At 49.3% G+C, this 15,737-nt stretch overlaps 1 protein-coding gene across 1 annotated transcript in view; it reads right to left on the bottom strand.

Annotated features, from left to right (window-relative positions):
* SCUBE2 (signal peptide, CUB domain and EGF like domain containing 2) overlaps positions 1–15,737 on the bottom strand; it is an 84,558-nt gene that overhangs the window by 3,426 nt on the left and 65,395 nt on the right. The window contains exons 17-21 of the mRNA XM_030885821.2: positions 13,266–13,436; positions 11,120–11,287; positions 10,139–10,300; positions 7,678–7,875; positions 5,886–6,038 (exon numbers count right to left, since the gene is read on the bottom strand). Of these exons, the coding sequence (XP_030741681.1) occupies positions 5,886–6,038; positions 7,678–7,875; positions 10,139–10,300; positions 11,120–11,287; positions 13,266–13,436 (852 nt within the window). The remainder of the gene's footprint in view (positions 1–5,885; positions 6,039–7,677; positions 7,876–10,138; positions 10,301–11,119; positions 11,288–13,265; positions 13,437–15,737) is intronic.

Raw genomic sequence — 15,737 nt, 5'->3', positions numbered from 1 at the left:
AATGAATGTACAAATGTGCTTTACACAATTGATGTATGTATGTATGGATTGTGATAAGAGTTGTATGAGCCCCTAATAAAATGATTAAAAATAAAATCCCTCTTGGCTAGCCCCATTCCCAGCTACTCGAACCCCCTCCCCAGAAGAATGCACTATGAGGACAGCACTAAAGCCACAACTTGGGGAGAGGGGCGGGTCTGCTCAGAACACGGGAGCAAACTAAGAAGGAAGGAGAGAGAGAGAGAAAGAGAGAAGGGGGTGGGTGGAGAAAACCACATCTTGGTCCAGCAAGCCCCAAGGAGGATGTTCCTGCTTGGAAGGAGAGAGAGAGAGAGAGAAGGGGGTGGGTGGAAAAAACCACATCTTGGTCCAGCAAGCCCCAAGGAGGATGTTCCTGCTTGGAGCAGCCAATGCACAGAGAGAACTGTAAGGACGACCCCAGCACGAGACCCGGCATCTCCTCACTGACCCATAACGCTAGCGCTAGCGGGGACAACACTGGAGACAGTGTGGGAACTGCGCTCGGTCTGACTACACCAGGGCGAGAAATGAAGGGAGTGCAACAGAGCAGCAAGGGGAGCAAAGCCATGCAGTCCCAGAGGGACCCTGAAAATGGACTTCAGGGGCAGGGCTTGGCACCTCACCAGACCCGCTCAGAAAACATTCATAAAGGTCAACAGACAACCTGGAACTATTTATAGGCTTTTTAAAAAATATCTAAGATAGGCAGGATAAACAATCCTGTGGGGAAAACAATAGGACTGACGGTTCTGAGGGGGACATAGGAGAGGGGGAGGTGGGGAAAAGGAAGGGGGGAGCCAACAAACCCAGGGGCAGAGGAACTACAGGTGATCTAAAATCGATGGTGAGGAGGGCGTAGGATGCCTGGTGGGGTTTGACCAAGTGCAAAGTAGTTGAGAGGAATTATTAAAGCCGATTGAAGGTAGAACATGATACTGGGACAAAAAGAAAGTAAAAGGAAATAGAGGAAAGACTTGGAAGCAAAGGACATTTATAGAGGTCTAAGTACAGGCATGTACATATGTAAATATATTTACATATAATAATAGGGACATAGATCTATATACATATATTTATATGTTAAGTATTAAGCCAGCAGGTGGACATTGGACCTCTACTCCCTCAACACAAGAACACTTTGTTCTAATCACTGGGCATTCCGTGATGCTCACCTTTCTGACAGTATCACTGAAGATAAAATGGGTGCCTAAGCAAATGTGGTGAAGAAAGCTGATGGTGCCTGGCTATCAAAAGATATAGCATCTGGGATCTTACAGGCTTGAAGGTAAACAAGTGGCCATCTAGCTGAGAAGCAACAAAGCCCACATGGAAGAAGAATACCAGCGTGAGTGAGCATGAGGTATTGATAGAATGAGTATCCAAGCATCAAAGACGCAGAGCAAAAAATCATGTCGATGTGAATGAGGGAGAGGGCAGAGTGAGGATCCAACGCCCATCTGTAGACAATTGGACATCCCCCCCCTCACAGAAGGGTCACAAAGAATAGATGAGCCAGTCAGGGTGCAGCATAGCACCAATGAGACACACAACTTTCCTCTAGTTCTTTAATGCTTCCTCCCCCCACTATCATGACCCCAATTCTACCTCACAAATCCGGCTAGACCAGAGCATGTACACGGGTACAGATAAGAACTCTCGACACACAGAATCCAGGACAGATAAACCCCCCAGGAACAGTAAGTAGCGACATACCATGAGGATGGGGAGGGGATGATAGCAATGATAAGATGTATAACTCCCCACCTCCCCCGGAGTGACGAACAACAGAAACGGCTGAAGGGAGACAGTGGATGGAGTAAGACATGGAGATAATAATTTATGATTTATTGAGGGTTCATGAGGGTGGAAGAAGGAGGGGAGAAATGAGCTGATACCAAGGGCTCAAGTAGAAAGAAAATGTTTTGAAAAGGATGATGGTAACATATGTACAAATGTGCTTGACACGATGGATGTGTGGACTGTTTCAAGAGCTGTAAGAGCCCCCAATAACATGATTTTTTTTAAAAATTCCCTCTCCTGACAGAATTTCCTCCTTCAGCTTCAGCTTTGCTTCTTGGCTTTTTAAAAGAAAAACTCCTTGAAAGAATTTCTAGTACCCATTGTCTCCGGTTCTTCCTCTCTCTCCTGAACCCAGTCCAGTCAGCTGTGGTTCCCCCAAACTGCTTGTCAAGGTCACCTTCATGTTGCTAAATCTCCCTGGTCAGCCATCAGCACCACTCCCCTCCGCCCCACCCCCCCAAGGTCGCCCCTGGCCTTGAGGTGTCTTCACTCAGCTCCTGGGATGGGACGCCAGGCTCTGACTTTCCTCCCTCCCTGCTTGCTCCTTCCCATTCTCCTTCCTGATTGCCTGGAGCTTCAGTTCTTGGCTGCTCCAGGGAGCTCATCCAGACTCGTGGCATTTCTCTCCTCCATATTTCTCTCATCCCCCCCTCTCCCTTATTTTGCTTTCTGTCCTAACACCATGCTAAGCAATCAGCTTCTTCCCCACCAAACGTGACTCTTCCCTCCTTTTAATGAATGGGGCTGAGTAGAAGTGGGGGAGCGGGGCTAGAACTGGGCTCGTCCCCCTAGGAGTCTCTGGCTGGTTGGGGGAAGAAAGCTCTGTTCACGGTCTCATTCATCACATGTGGTGAAGTGTGCATTATAGCCAGTGTGTACTGCCATCCCTCTCTGTCAGTACTTCCCCTTTAAAGGCTAGTAGATGGTTCTCATTATAATTCAACTCAAGTATATGGAAAGCAGCCTTTCCTAAATTTCAGACAGAGGGGAAAAATGCCCCTTTGTATGCAGATCATATGTAAGAAAGCCAAACAGGTGATAAGAATGTCATCGAACACAATTGATCTATGTATTGTGATGAATTGTATGAACAATTGATCTATGTATTGTGATGAATTGTATGAACCCCAATAAATTGATTAAAAAAAAGAAAAGAAAAAAGAAAATGTTCTGAAACTGATTGTGGTAATAATTATGCAATACTGCTTGATATGATTGAACCACGGGATGTTATGATATCTGTAAGAGTTCAGAATAAAGTGATTAATTAAAAAAAAAAAAAGAATGTCATTGAAACTGTGGGTATAGAAGGTGGAGAGACAAGAATCTTGGAAAGTTTCTCTTAAGCAAGAAAGGGCAGGTGGACCTTGCTAGTTCAATTCTCACGAGTCCTAATTCAGTAGTGAGGTGTTCATATGGCTGGTTCTCTATTATTGTGGTAGCTTTTTTCTTATCCTTTCAGGTTAGTGAACAGAGAGCATGTGTAGGAGTACACGCCTTCTGATCTTGACTCCTTCTCCCGCGGGATCTCCACCTGGCTACAGAGGTGGAGCCTTGGTGGCTGTGTTGAGTGTGAGAGAGCTGGAGGGCTATTCGCCCCAACACCAAATGCTCTGTTTTTTCTGCTTTTAAGAACGACTGACTCCTTGCTCTGTCCATGGAAAATCGAACATGTCGAACTTTAAAACTCAGGACCCGAAGTCTTAAAGACCTGGGCCAATCCCACCTCTGCAACCTCATCATGGTGTGACTTAAACCTCTACACCTGTGTGGCCTCATCTGAAAGGTAAATCTGTAAAAAGATTCCTGTAAAAAATTTCCTCATCTGTAAAATGAGGAAATAATCAAGCCTGTGTCACAGGTGATTGTGAGGAACGTGCTGTGCATGTAGAAGACACTTAGCAAGTATGTATCTGGTACACAGTGATGCTCAAGCAGCACGGACCAGTGAGGCCTATCACTCTGCGGCCGCCAGGAGGCAGCAGCTCCCCTGCCCCTTCTGTGAGCTCTGCTCCTCTGGGCTTGGAAACCGGATGGGAAACTTACTTGAAATGCATGAGGGGCTTCAAAAGCTTTGTGGGGAAAATTCTGTGATCTCTTCATCCCATTTTTCCCCAGGCTTTTGGAAACCCCCTCATATGTTAAAAAAAATTAAAAGTAAGTAAAAGATTAAATAGACCCTGAATGAAGAGCTAAGGGTCTCCTGTCTGGCCGAAGCAGCAGTTTGCGACTGGTTTTCTAACAGGAGAGACTGCTCTGCTGGGCCCAAACAGCCATACAGAGCTAGACTAAAGCGCATGAGCTTTGGTGACTGCTTGATTTTTTTATTTTTGAGTCTCGGGGTCTTTTTGCTGTGTTGGTGGTTCCTGACCCTGTTAGCTGCTTTTCGGTGAGTGAGGTGCTGTGTCTCTCAGCCGAGCCCTGGGGGAATCATTTGTCTTCAATGTTTGGCATCCTTTCAGGCAACTGGTAGACAAAGATGATGATGTCACATGTTGGAAATAAACTATGTGAAATGTTTTTAGGAAGAGCCACAGAATGTTTTCTTTCCCAAACACATCTAATTCTGGCACTTGTCTGCCTGAAAGCTTTCAGAGCTCCCTCTAAGACTGAGTCTGCCCTTCTGAGCTTGGCATTCAAGGCTCTTGATGGTCGGACCCCATCCTTCTAGTCACATGCCTCGCTCGCTGCTAAGCTCCACTGCCCCTACCCACTCACTGGCCAACCTGGAATACTCATCAGTCCCCACACATGCCAGTCCCTCTCACGTGTCCATCTTTGGCCATTGCCATTCCCTCTTCCTGAATGCTCTTCCCATTTCTGCCCCGAAAACACGAATCTTTCTTCTTCAACACCCAAATGTTTTTCCGACCTAGCCCGACTCCTTCCAAAGTGCATGCAGAGCTGAGCGCGGCCCCTCGTGTGCTCACACAGCATCTTTACACAGCCCGCCTCGCATCTGTGGCAACAGAGACGAGAGCGGCTTCAAAGGTCCGTGGGGGGAAATGGAAGGAAATGGTAATGGGATGTCCCCACAAACATTGTGAGGCCCCCCTCATCGATGTCACCATTTTACTGGGGCACAATCCAAATATCATCCACTCCTCATATTTTTACGTGTCTCTGCCACTCACCCTTTTGTCTGCAGCACTTAGCCCAATGCCTGATAATGAAGATCTCACTAAATATGGACTAACTCAATTCATGAATGAACAGACTGACTGTTCCCCTCACTAGACCGTGATATCCTGTCGGGGAAGTCCCGCTAATTTCATGTTACTAGTAAATCAGAGTCAGACTAAGAGGGCCACCCCTCATTGAAGCTCAGACGTCCCCTGACTGCCCAAGGTCACCCGAACAAGTCAGTGGCAAGGGGAGGACCAGAGCTTAGGATTCCATGTACTGGAAGTCATCACTACAGCACGGGCATCGTTATTGGGCAATGACTCTGTGTCAGACACTACATCGAGTACTTCTGGTGGCTTGGCCCACTGAGAATGCAGCTAACGACCATCCTATTGATTGAGACCGTGACTCCCACAACGGTCACAGAAGGGATTAGTCCCGGGCCTGCCTGACTCCAGGCTCTGGGTTATTTCCCACTTGTGTTGGATAGACTGTCTTTTCATCCCTGTGATCAGTGCCCCCAGATGCCTGTTTAAAACGTGTCACTTGTGAGCCAGCGGTGTGCCCGCCCCGCATCCGCCCACAATCCACCCGCTGGCTCAAAGGTAGTTCCAAGCAAAGAATCACTTTTTGCTCTTTGTTTGAATGAACTTGTCCCTAAAGACTCCAAGTCCATTTCACTTTTACTTTTCCTCCTCTGTTTTTTTTTTTTTTTTGTTATTTTTTTTTAAGCCACTCAGACCACTGTTTAGGTTTGAGGGAAAGGGGATCTGTTTTTTCTTTCTTTTAAAAGAAACATACTGGTACTATATATAGATATTACCCAGCCTGTCTCCAGAAATGAAAGCAACAACAATATCCTGGTTAAACCCTCCCTACATGCAGTTCTCCACCCCACCCCCACCCCACCCCCCCAGCCTGAGCGCTGCAGGACTTACCATCGTATGTCACGTAGGGCACCTGGAACCCTCGAGCACTGTTCCCTTCGTTGGACTTGAACTGAATCCACAGCCTCTTTGACCTGGACGTGAAGGCAATGGGGCGCTCGTAGGTCTGGCAGGTTTCGTACGTTGTCACAGAATTGGAGGACGCTGCCAAGGGGAGTCAGGAGAGGAGAGGGGTTCAAGGCTCGTCCCCGAGCAGGCGGGCGGTGCGCACACTCCAACAAGAAAGCACACGACGCTCAGGCCCAGCTGAACCATCAACACGATCCAACGTGCTGGAGATAATAAAGTGGATGCAGCTGGGCCGTGGGGCCCCAGGGAAGGCGAAGCCTAAAGGGGAGCGATCAGGCAAACAGCTGCAGCCCAGGCTGATCAGCTCATGGGGGAGAGGACCCTCCTATGTCAGCGGTGACCAAATGTAATCGCACAATAAGCACCAGCAATTATTGCATGCTTGTTCCCTACCCACCCAGGGAGTTGGTGCAATTGGCACCTCTTTTATCAGGAGATTCCAGTCCTTGCCAGTAGGCAGTCAGGCCAGGATTTAGACCACCGCTTTAACCTTCAGTAAGAGTTAAACACAAAGAACCAGTTGCCACCAAGTCAGTTCCAGCTCCCATAGACCCTATGGGTGTCAGAGTAGAGCGGTGCTCCACAGGGTTTCCGGAGCGGGAGTTTGGGAAGTAGACCGCCATGCCTCTCTTCTGAGGCACCTGTGGCTGAGCTTACACCTCCCCAGCACTGAAAAGTGGTCATGCACACGTATTTTTTGCTCCACCCAGGGACCCCATGAATGAGAATTAAAAAATCCTACTGCCATGCAGGTAATTTGGACTCACAGCAAATATATATTATATATATAGCATCGCCACCTGCTATCGTTACTCTGGTTTGAAAATCCAATCCCCAGCATAACCTCATGAAGTAGCTAGTATTATTCCCACCCCCGCCCCTGCCCCCTTTAAGAGATGAGGAAGCTGCGGCAGAAAAAGATTAAGAATGAATGCATGCTCAGGGCCACAGACATACGACAGGTGACCCTGGAAGTCAGGTCTGGGAAGTCTGACTTCCCAGAAGAACTCAACACACGGCCTCTGAGCTGTGTAGGCAACAGTGTCCCTCTGAGGACATTTGGCCACGGGTCAGGATGGGAGGAGCAGCCCCCCTCCTGGCTGTCACATACCCTTGACCTTCATCAGTCCCCAACCACAAGTGGCTACCTAAGGTGAGGCATGTGTCTTCAGCCAGCATTACATGAGCTGCCTTGGTAAGGTGACCAGATTTTAACATTGGTAAAGCGGGACAAAAGCGGGACACCATTGATAAAACTCATATCCTGGTGAAATAGCCACATGGCAGCCGAAAACCATATACCCTAGCTTGTCGTGCATTCTTTCCAAATATTGAGACTTTTAAAAAATACCACAGGACACGGGAAAAATTGTTAACAATTGGGACTGTCCCGCCAAAAGCAGGACATCTGGTCACCTTATGCCTTGGCCTCTGTGTCCTTATGGGAGCGGTCAACATACACCACTGAGCGCAGGGGGAGGCTGACCTGCAGGACCTCTGCCACAGGGGTCAGCAGAGAGCTGACCTCGTGGTTCTAGACTAAATGCTCTTTCTTAGGGAATTCTATCCATGTGTGGCCCATCTCTGTTCTAATGCAGAGGCGACATTTTACTCCTCACATGTAAAGCTTGGGGGGGGCAGGTCATCAGAAAAGGGGGTCTCCCAGCTGGCTGTAGAGGGGAGGGGAGGGAGCACAGGGTTAATTGAGACGCACAGGTTTTCCGCATCACCAGGTAGTCTCCACAGTCATCCTCTATGGGCAGGAAGATCTCGGGGACCACGATCAAGATGCGGCGCTTGGGGGGTGGGTTGATGGTCCATGTACACTCGGTGTTGGCCGGGTAATTGCCCGGGTAGTTTGGGGATTCGATGTATCCGGTGAAATCTCCCAGTTCCCCGCCACATCTTCTGTCTGAAAGAGGAAATGCCACGTGTCATAAAGTGCGACAGTGTTGTCCCTCTGGTACAGCCATCACCAGGTGGCTGAGGAGAACCACAGCGTTGCTGTTGCCATGGTGGGGGGGGTGTTCAAATGAAATCGTCCCAGAGACGGATCCATCCTGTAGAACCCAGGGTCCCCTCGAAGAGCCAAACTACAGGAACTGCCTACGTAGCATTCAACTCGGTTCCTGGATAGTTTGTAGGCACAGGAGGGTAGGTGCTTGGGAAACAGCAGGACAGGGCTGACTTTCGATATTTGGATCTAAAGGCCAAGTGCCAGGGAAACTTATAGGTCTGTCAAAATGGGGACAACAGCGCTCACCGTTCACTTAAGATGGTTTGCTCCTTTCTTAGAGACTTTTCCTTTTTTAAGATCATTTTACTGGGGGTTCTTACAGCTCTTATAACAATCGCTGAGAGATTTTCGATCAAGAAAATGGCAGCCATCTTCTTCCACTTCTAGTCGCTAGTCAAGACCACAGTTTGGGTGGGGAGAGACACATGCAATCAGCTCTCAGTTGGCCCAGAGCTCGGTGCTGACTTCTGGAGCAGAGGCGGAGAGCGTGCACTCTCTCAGGCACGTTGTCACCCACCAACCCGCCCTCATCGAAGTGACGGCAAGGAGCAGAAAGCCACCAGCCTGAGCGCTCCCTCAGAGACCGTATGGTCTAAGATGGTCCGGTTGGCGTATGCAAGAGAAGGGATCATTTCTTCGGATCTATTATTCTGTAGGCTCCCTGGTGTCACACACAGTAAAACATCTGGCTGAGGAATGAAAGGCCGGCAGCTCAAACCCACCCCCAGGCCTGTTGGAAGCAGAGTCCGAGCAGCCTGCTTCCCGAAAGAGGTCCGAGCCTGTGGACGGGATGCCGCAGTTCTGCTCTGCTCCGCATGGGATCGCCCGGGCCAGCAGGGGCCGGGGCTGTCTGTGGTGGGTGGGCTGCTAACTGAGAGATGGGGGTGAGACTCCCCGGCTGCTCTGCAGGAGGAGGATGTGGCCACTTGCTTCCATAAAGCTCTGAAACCTTCCTCTGTCCTCCGGGGTCGTCCCGAGTGGGAATTCACTAGACAGCACAGACCAGCAGCAAACGGAAAAGCAAGGAACAGGCGGACTCCTTGGAAGGGGAGGAACGGGGAGCCCTAGAGAGTCTCACATTGTGAGCATCCCCAAAGTCTCGTCCACCAACAGAAAAGGGTACCATGAGAGGTAGTGAGTGTCTCATCAGAGCAGGCATTCAACAGGAGACTAGAAAGCTCCTGTCAGGGTGATGTACAAACAAACCCCGCACCAGCTGCCTTCAGGCCAGAGAGAGAGTTACACAAGCTTCAGATCACGACGCTCAAAGGACCGCTTGCCTTTCAGCCTCAATCGTCCCTGGCGTCGGACCCCTGGCTCTCCTTGATTACAGGCGGCACGAGGCTGCCAGCGTGAGCTGTGCAATCGGCCTTCAGCGGAGGATTCGACACTGTGGTCAGACCAAGCAGCACAAAAAGTCCTTGGATGGTTTGCCCGCACAGACTCGGAATCTGCCAACCAGCCTCCTGAGCAGGGGATTCGAGGCGCTCCTCTTGGTGGGCCTCCGACTCTCCTGGTCACACCATCCTCACCCGCCAAGAGCTCAAAGCTTAGAATTGGCAGGTCAACGTGTAGAAGCAAGGTGATGGCCGTGATTGTGGTTTTCCTCACTATTAAGTTGGAGTTGTTATTCCACAGGAATCCCTGGGTGTCGCCAGCAGTTAAGCGCTTGGCTGCTCCCGAAATGCCTTCACTCTCCGGGGTCTGTGCTGTTCCCCAGGGGGCTCTGGAAGGCACAAAGCCTTTTCTCCCACCCCCACCCCTACCCTGCCCTTTAGAAACCTGCCCTCGCCTCCCACACGGCCCTCTGCTCCTTTGCAATCCCCACAGCCTGTGCCCCGCCTGGCTGCAGGTGTGTGCTCAGCAGACGGCTCAGAGCAGAACAGGTTCCCAAACGATGCTTGCTGAATGGGGCTGACCGGAAGCGATGCCACCAGGGAGAAATCAAGACCCTCATGGCCAGGGAGGAAGCCAGGCTTGATAAAGGTGAAGGCCCGTGGGCCAAGCCGCTCTTGTCAGCCTTGATCTGCACACCTGAGAGCCAGCAGGCCTCTGGTAAGGTCAGGTGGTTCTGAGCGGAGGTGGGCCTCCCACGCCGAGAGGCACCCAGGCACCGGCCCGCTTCATCTGGGTTGTGCAAAGCCCACGAGAGACCTACTTTTACACTGGGTTAGGTTGGTGGAGCCGTCAAAGTCCGTTGTGGTGTTTCCTGGGCAGGAAACACAATGGTTCTTCCCAAATTCAGGCTGGTAGGTGGCGGCTGGGCAGCGGATACAGCGGTGAGTTGTGGTGTTGTAGAAATGTCCAGGGGAACACTGCACTGTGGGGGAGAGAGGTTGAGCAGGGAAAGATTTTATTTTTATCAAAACAAATGTAACACAGCAAACGTTTTTACAGCTCGTTAAAGACACGTTATTTCCCAACGAAGTATGCTTTCCTCGCAATCTGGGACTAATCAACACTTGATTCCCCAAATAGCCAGGTTGGGGGGGTGGGGGACAGAACTCGTGACTCACGACATGGGGCGGGGTGGGGGGGGGGGCACAAAGGGAGCGAGTTCTGTGTGAGTCCCTAGCGTTTGCACCGCTGCCCAGAGCCAGGCGCCAATGGCGGGCACAGTCAAGTCGTGATGAAGAGCACGCGGGCGTCGTGAGAGGCGGCAGGCACTGCGGATGCAGGACTGGAGATGGGCACCTCGGAACCGCTGGGTGCGGCAAGTCGGCAAACTGCTGGGCCGACAACTGGACGGGGGGAGGCTCCAATCCACCCAGAGGGGGCCTCTGAAGTAAGAGGTCTACTTCTGGAAAGCCAGCCATTGGAAGCCCCAGAGCACAGTTTTGCTCGGACAGTCACGGGTGAGCTGAGTCGGGAGGGACGTGGTGGCACTTTGGGGGATGTAGTGGAGGGGTCGCTCCAGGTCAGGGCGTTGGGGTGCAGGGAGCTTGGAGAATAGCACTGCAGAATCCTGTGTACAGAACCTGGTCGTCTCTCCCTGCTTGTCCCCCCTTCGGTCAGCCCTGCCCGAGGGGCCCAGGGGGCTGGAGGGAGACCATGACAGGGGCCCCAGTGCTGGGACACAGGCACTCGGGCCTGACTCCCGACGGCTCCGAAAGGAAGTTCTGTGCTGCCAAGGCCTCACCTCTGGTCTCACAGTCCTGGAAAGAAGTGGCTCCCAGGTGCTTGGTGGGGAGGCTGCCTCCGCAGGAGAAGCAGGAAGTGCGGCCGGCCTCAGGCTGGAATGTGCCCAGGGGACAGAGCTGGCAGGGAGCAAAGCCATCTGTGGAGCGTTCGCCAGGCTGGCACAGACCTGAGGAGACCAATGCACCTAGTTGAACAAGGCCTCCCAAGAGAACCCTTTTCCACCTGCCTGCACGTGACAGCAGACTATGGTCCAGCCGGTCTCCCTGGGCTGCTCACAGCACCCATCTCAGTGAGAGAAGGGCACCAAGAGTCAGCCCTGCCCTGCCACTGACCCTGAGCAGGTGACACGGGAGGCCCAGCACAGTGCAAAGTCAGACACCGAGGAGTGGAGTGCCAGCGCAGGCTGGGGCATGACTCGGGCTTGAGGCTGCACACTGCCCAGCGTCCTCGGGATGCAGGAGCCCCTGGAGAAGGGCTCCCGTGCCCTGGAACCCACTTGGGTCTCATTCTTGCACACCTTCACCCAACTGAGAACATTCTAGAAGCGTGACTGGGAGAGTCTCCCCGGTTACCAAGTCCGGGCACTGAGTTAACTCTGTCTGCCCTGGGATGTATAAATCCCCCCATCCACTCCACACTGACAGAGACCCAGTGGCATTTGACTTGAAGCATTCTTATTTTGTAAGTTTAGGACCAGGAGCTCAGCCAGAAACAACAAAAGGCATTTTTAAAAAGCATCTGTTTCTCAGAAGCTAGCTTGTCATTGCAAGATGCTGGGAAAACCTGCTGTCTTTCATGCTCCTGCTCCTCTTTCCTCTTGAACAGTGGGGCTTTCTATTCCCCTGAAGAGTGACAGTCTCAGAAACCCACAGGGGCAGTTCGACCCTGTCCTATAGGGTCACCGTGGGTTGTAATTGACTCCACGGTAGTGGGTTTGGAGGGGGTACCTATAAGTTAAAGTATAATGGCATTTAAAGAGTCTGGAGCCTGGCAGGCCTGGGGTCTGATTCCAAACCTTCCACCTTTAGACTGTGTGACCTCGAGTGAATGAATCACTAAACCTCATAATGCTTTAGTGATTAAATGAATAATTCATGCAATATACTTAGCATGATGCCTGGCATAGGTAATCACTCAATAATATCAGCAATTATTATTATTACTAACATTATTGACTATACAGAAGCTCATGGAAAAACGGAACTGAAAGGTAGTGGGGTTTTTCAGACGCGATCGGGTGCGTTCAGAGTGGTATGGCCGTAGACTAGTGGGATTTTCAATGGACTCTTTGACGCCCCTTCTTTCATACATCTTAATAAAGTCACCCACAAGGTGAACAGATGCTAAGTAAGTCCGGCCTGAAGTTCTGAGGTTTCACAGCAGGATAAGATATTGTTGGTGTCACACACTCAATCGAAGGATCTGATTACACAAACCAGAAGCAGTACTACAGTTGAGTTTGGAGTTTAGGTGGGGATGAAGACTGGGCCTGAGAGTCCTTGGAGAAGAAGGGCGGAGACAGTTTTCTGGGTGTTTCTGGGCACACTGCAATGAACTTCACGTATACATTTCCAGGGCAAGTCACACCTTCTACATGAGCCAACAAAGCATTGACACACCTGCCCCTCCTTCCATTTAATGTAAAGGAAGACAATTAGTTACAAAAACAGAACTTAAGCTCACAGGACCCAACGGAGCTAGGTTTCAGGGTTAATGTTTTATAAGAGATGGTTCGAAACTTCATGGAAGGGGGTCTCAGTTTTAACAGAATAATCAGGAGGATTAAAAAATAATCTAAGAATTTGAGATCACAGCTGGAAAGAAAAAAGAAAACTCAGATCAACTTTCTCCATTTTATCATATTCCAAGGTCACTCGGGTCTCAGAGTGTGAAATCTTTACCGTGAATAAGCATGCAATTGCCACACTTCATGTTTCCCTCTGCCAGCGGAGCCCACCTCATCTTCATGTATTTGCTCCAGCATGTGCCCGGCACTGTGCTAGGCAACAGAGGCTGAAAGTGAACTCAACATGGAAGCCCGTTGTGTGGTGTCCATCAGAATCCTTGAGATGCTGCTTATGACTCCTATCTAAATGACGACGCTGGAGACTAGAGGCATAAGAAGGGGCTTATGGCATCCTTACCTCCACATTCCGACACATTCCACGCTTCCGGGGTCTTCAGGGCTCCAGGGCTGTCTGGCCTTGGGCACGGTTCACATGTCATTTGTCCTTCCTCGTTTTGAAAGGTTCCATTTGGACATAACATGCAGCGCTCTTGTGCTCCATCATAATATGTCCCAGCCCTGCAAGGGACTGGCCAGAGGGGGAACAGTCTAGTCAGTGCAGGGATAGAGGTCAAGGAAGGAGGATGTACATACTAGAAATGGGATGCCCCCCCTGGCAAGCAACTGAATGACAGAATGTGAGTGTTCTCTGGGCACACCCCTCCACCATGGTCTCTACTGCCCACCCTTAGTTTGTCAGTTTGTCCAGCGCTCATCAGCTAATTTGTTGTGCTGTGATGGTTTGCATGTTAAGTGTGATTTGAGAAGCTAGAAGCCACTAGTATTTCAATACCAGCAGGACCATCTCTGGTGGACAGGTTTCAGCAGAGCTTTCAGACTAAGACAGACTAGGAAGACAGACCTGGAGAGCTACTTTAAAACAAGAAAAGTCAGTGAAAATCTTAAGAACATCAGCAAGACCACTGTCTGATATAGTGCTGGAAGAAGAACACCGCAGTTTGGAAAACACTCAAAATACAACTGGAGGAAGAGCTGCCTCCTCAAAGTCAAGTAAAGCTAATGGCACGGATGGAGTCAAGTTTCATTTGGTGATGTGGCACAACTCAAACTGAGAAGAAACAGCTGAAAACAGCTATTCATAATCAGAACGTGGAATGTAAGAAATATGAATCTAAGATATTGGAAGTTGGCAAAGATGAAATGGAATTCTTGAAGACTGCGATCTTCAATTTTGAACTAGAATGACTGGTAATGGCCATTTTGAATTGGACAATCATGATATACTATTTGAGGAATGATAAATTGAAGAGGAACCACATTGTTTTAATCACCAAAAAGAACATTGCAACATCTATCCTGAAGTACAAAACTGCCAGGGAAAGAATAACATCGATACACTGACAACTATTATACAAATCTGGCTAGACCAGAGGATGTACACTGGTACAGATAGGAACTGAAAATACAGGGAATCCAGGTCGGATGAGCCCTACAGGACCAGTGGTGTGAGTGGCGAAACAGGGAGGGTAAAGGGAGAGTGGGTAGGAAAGAGGGAACCGATTACAAGGAACTATATGTGACCTCCCCCCTGGGGGACAGACAACCGAAAGGTGGGTGAAGGGAGACGTCAGACAGGGCAAGATATGACAAAATACCAATTTATAAACTATCAAGGGCTCATGAGGGAGGGGGGAGCAAGGAGGGAGGGGGAAAATGAGGACGTAATGTCGGGGTTTAAGTGGAGAGAACATGTTTTGAGAACGATGTACAAATGCGCTTTACACAATTGATGTGTGTATGGATTGCGATAACAGTTGTATGAGCCCCTAATAAAATGTTTTGTTTTTTTTTTAATTTGCACACTAACCACTAATACAAAGATGAAGAAACTGAAGATTTTTACCAAGTTCTACATTCTGAAATTGACCAAACATGCAATCATGATGCATTGGAATTTACTGTTTATTGGGAGGCAAAAAGTAGAAATAAAGAAGGATCTAGTTGGAAAATAAGGCCTGGGTGATAGGAATAACTCTGGAGATTGCATGATACAATTTTGCAAGCCAAATAACTATTTCTTGAAAATAGCTTTTTTCAACAACATAAATGGTGACTACTTACATAGACCTTTTCAGATACAATACATAGAAATCAATTGACTGGATTTGTGGAACGAGACAATGGAGAAGCTCAATATCATCAGTTAGCCAGGGGCCGATTGTGAACCAGACCACCTATTGCTTATATGTAAGTTCAAGTTGAAGCTGAGAAAAATTAAAGCAAGTCCATGAGTGCCAAAGCACAACCTTAAAAAACATCACACCTGAATTTGAGACCATCTCAAGAACAGATTTAATGCATTAAACACTAATGACAGAAGATCGCGCGATGTGTCAAGAACATCATACATGAAAGAAAGCAAAAGGTCATTAAAAGGAAACACACAAAAAGACCCAAACAGACATCAGCAGAAACTCTGAAACTTGCTCTTGAACGCAGAGTGTCTAAGGCAAATGGAAGAAATGATGAAGTAAAAGGCTGAACAGATTTCAAAGGCTGGCCCAAGAAGACCAAGCCAAGCATCATAATGAAATGACAACGACCTGGCATTAGAAAAACAAAGGGAAGACTATGCCGGGCACCTCTGGAGTTGAAGAACTCACTTTCTTCTGAGCCCTCACCATAATTGCCTTGGCATCCATAACTCCAACAGCAAGTTCTTCAAGGTGACCTAAGCTTTGATTATTGGGTATCTGGGGAGCAGAAGGATTTCCCTCAAGCTGTCTCCCCCCAAAATATGTACCAGACTTAGCTGCTTGAGAATGACTGTACACTAGGCGGTCAGCGAAAGTAGGTCAGAGGTTATTCT

This window comes from Echinops telfairi, unplaced genomic scaffold (assembly GCF_000313985.2).
Source record: "Echinops telfairi isolate 266 unplaced genomic scaffold, ASM31398v2 ScPeMD7_60;HRSCAF=208, whole genome shotgun sequence".
Classification (NCBI taxonomy): domain Eukaryota; kingdom Metazoa; phylum Chordata; class Mammalia; order Afrosoricida; family Tenrecidae; genus Echinops; species Echinops telfairi.
This window is presented reverse-complemented; position numbering and strand designations above follow the sequence as displayed.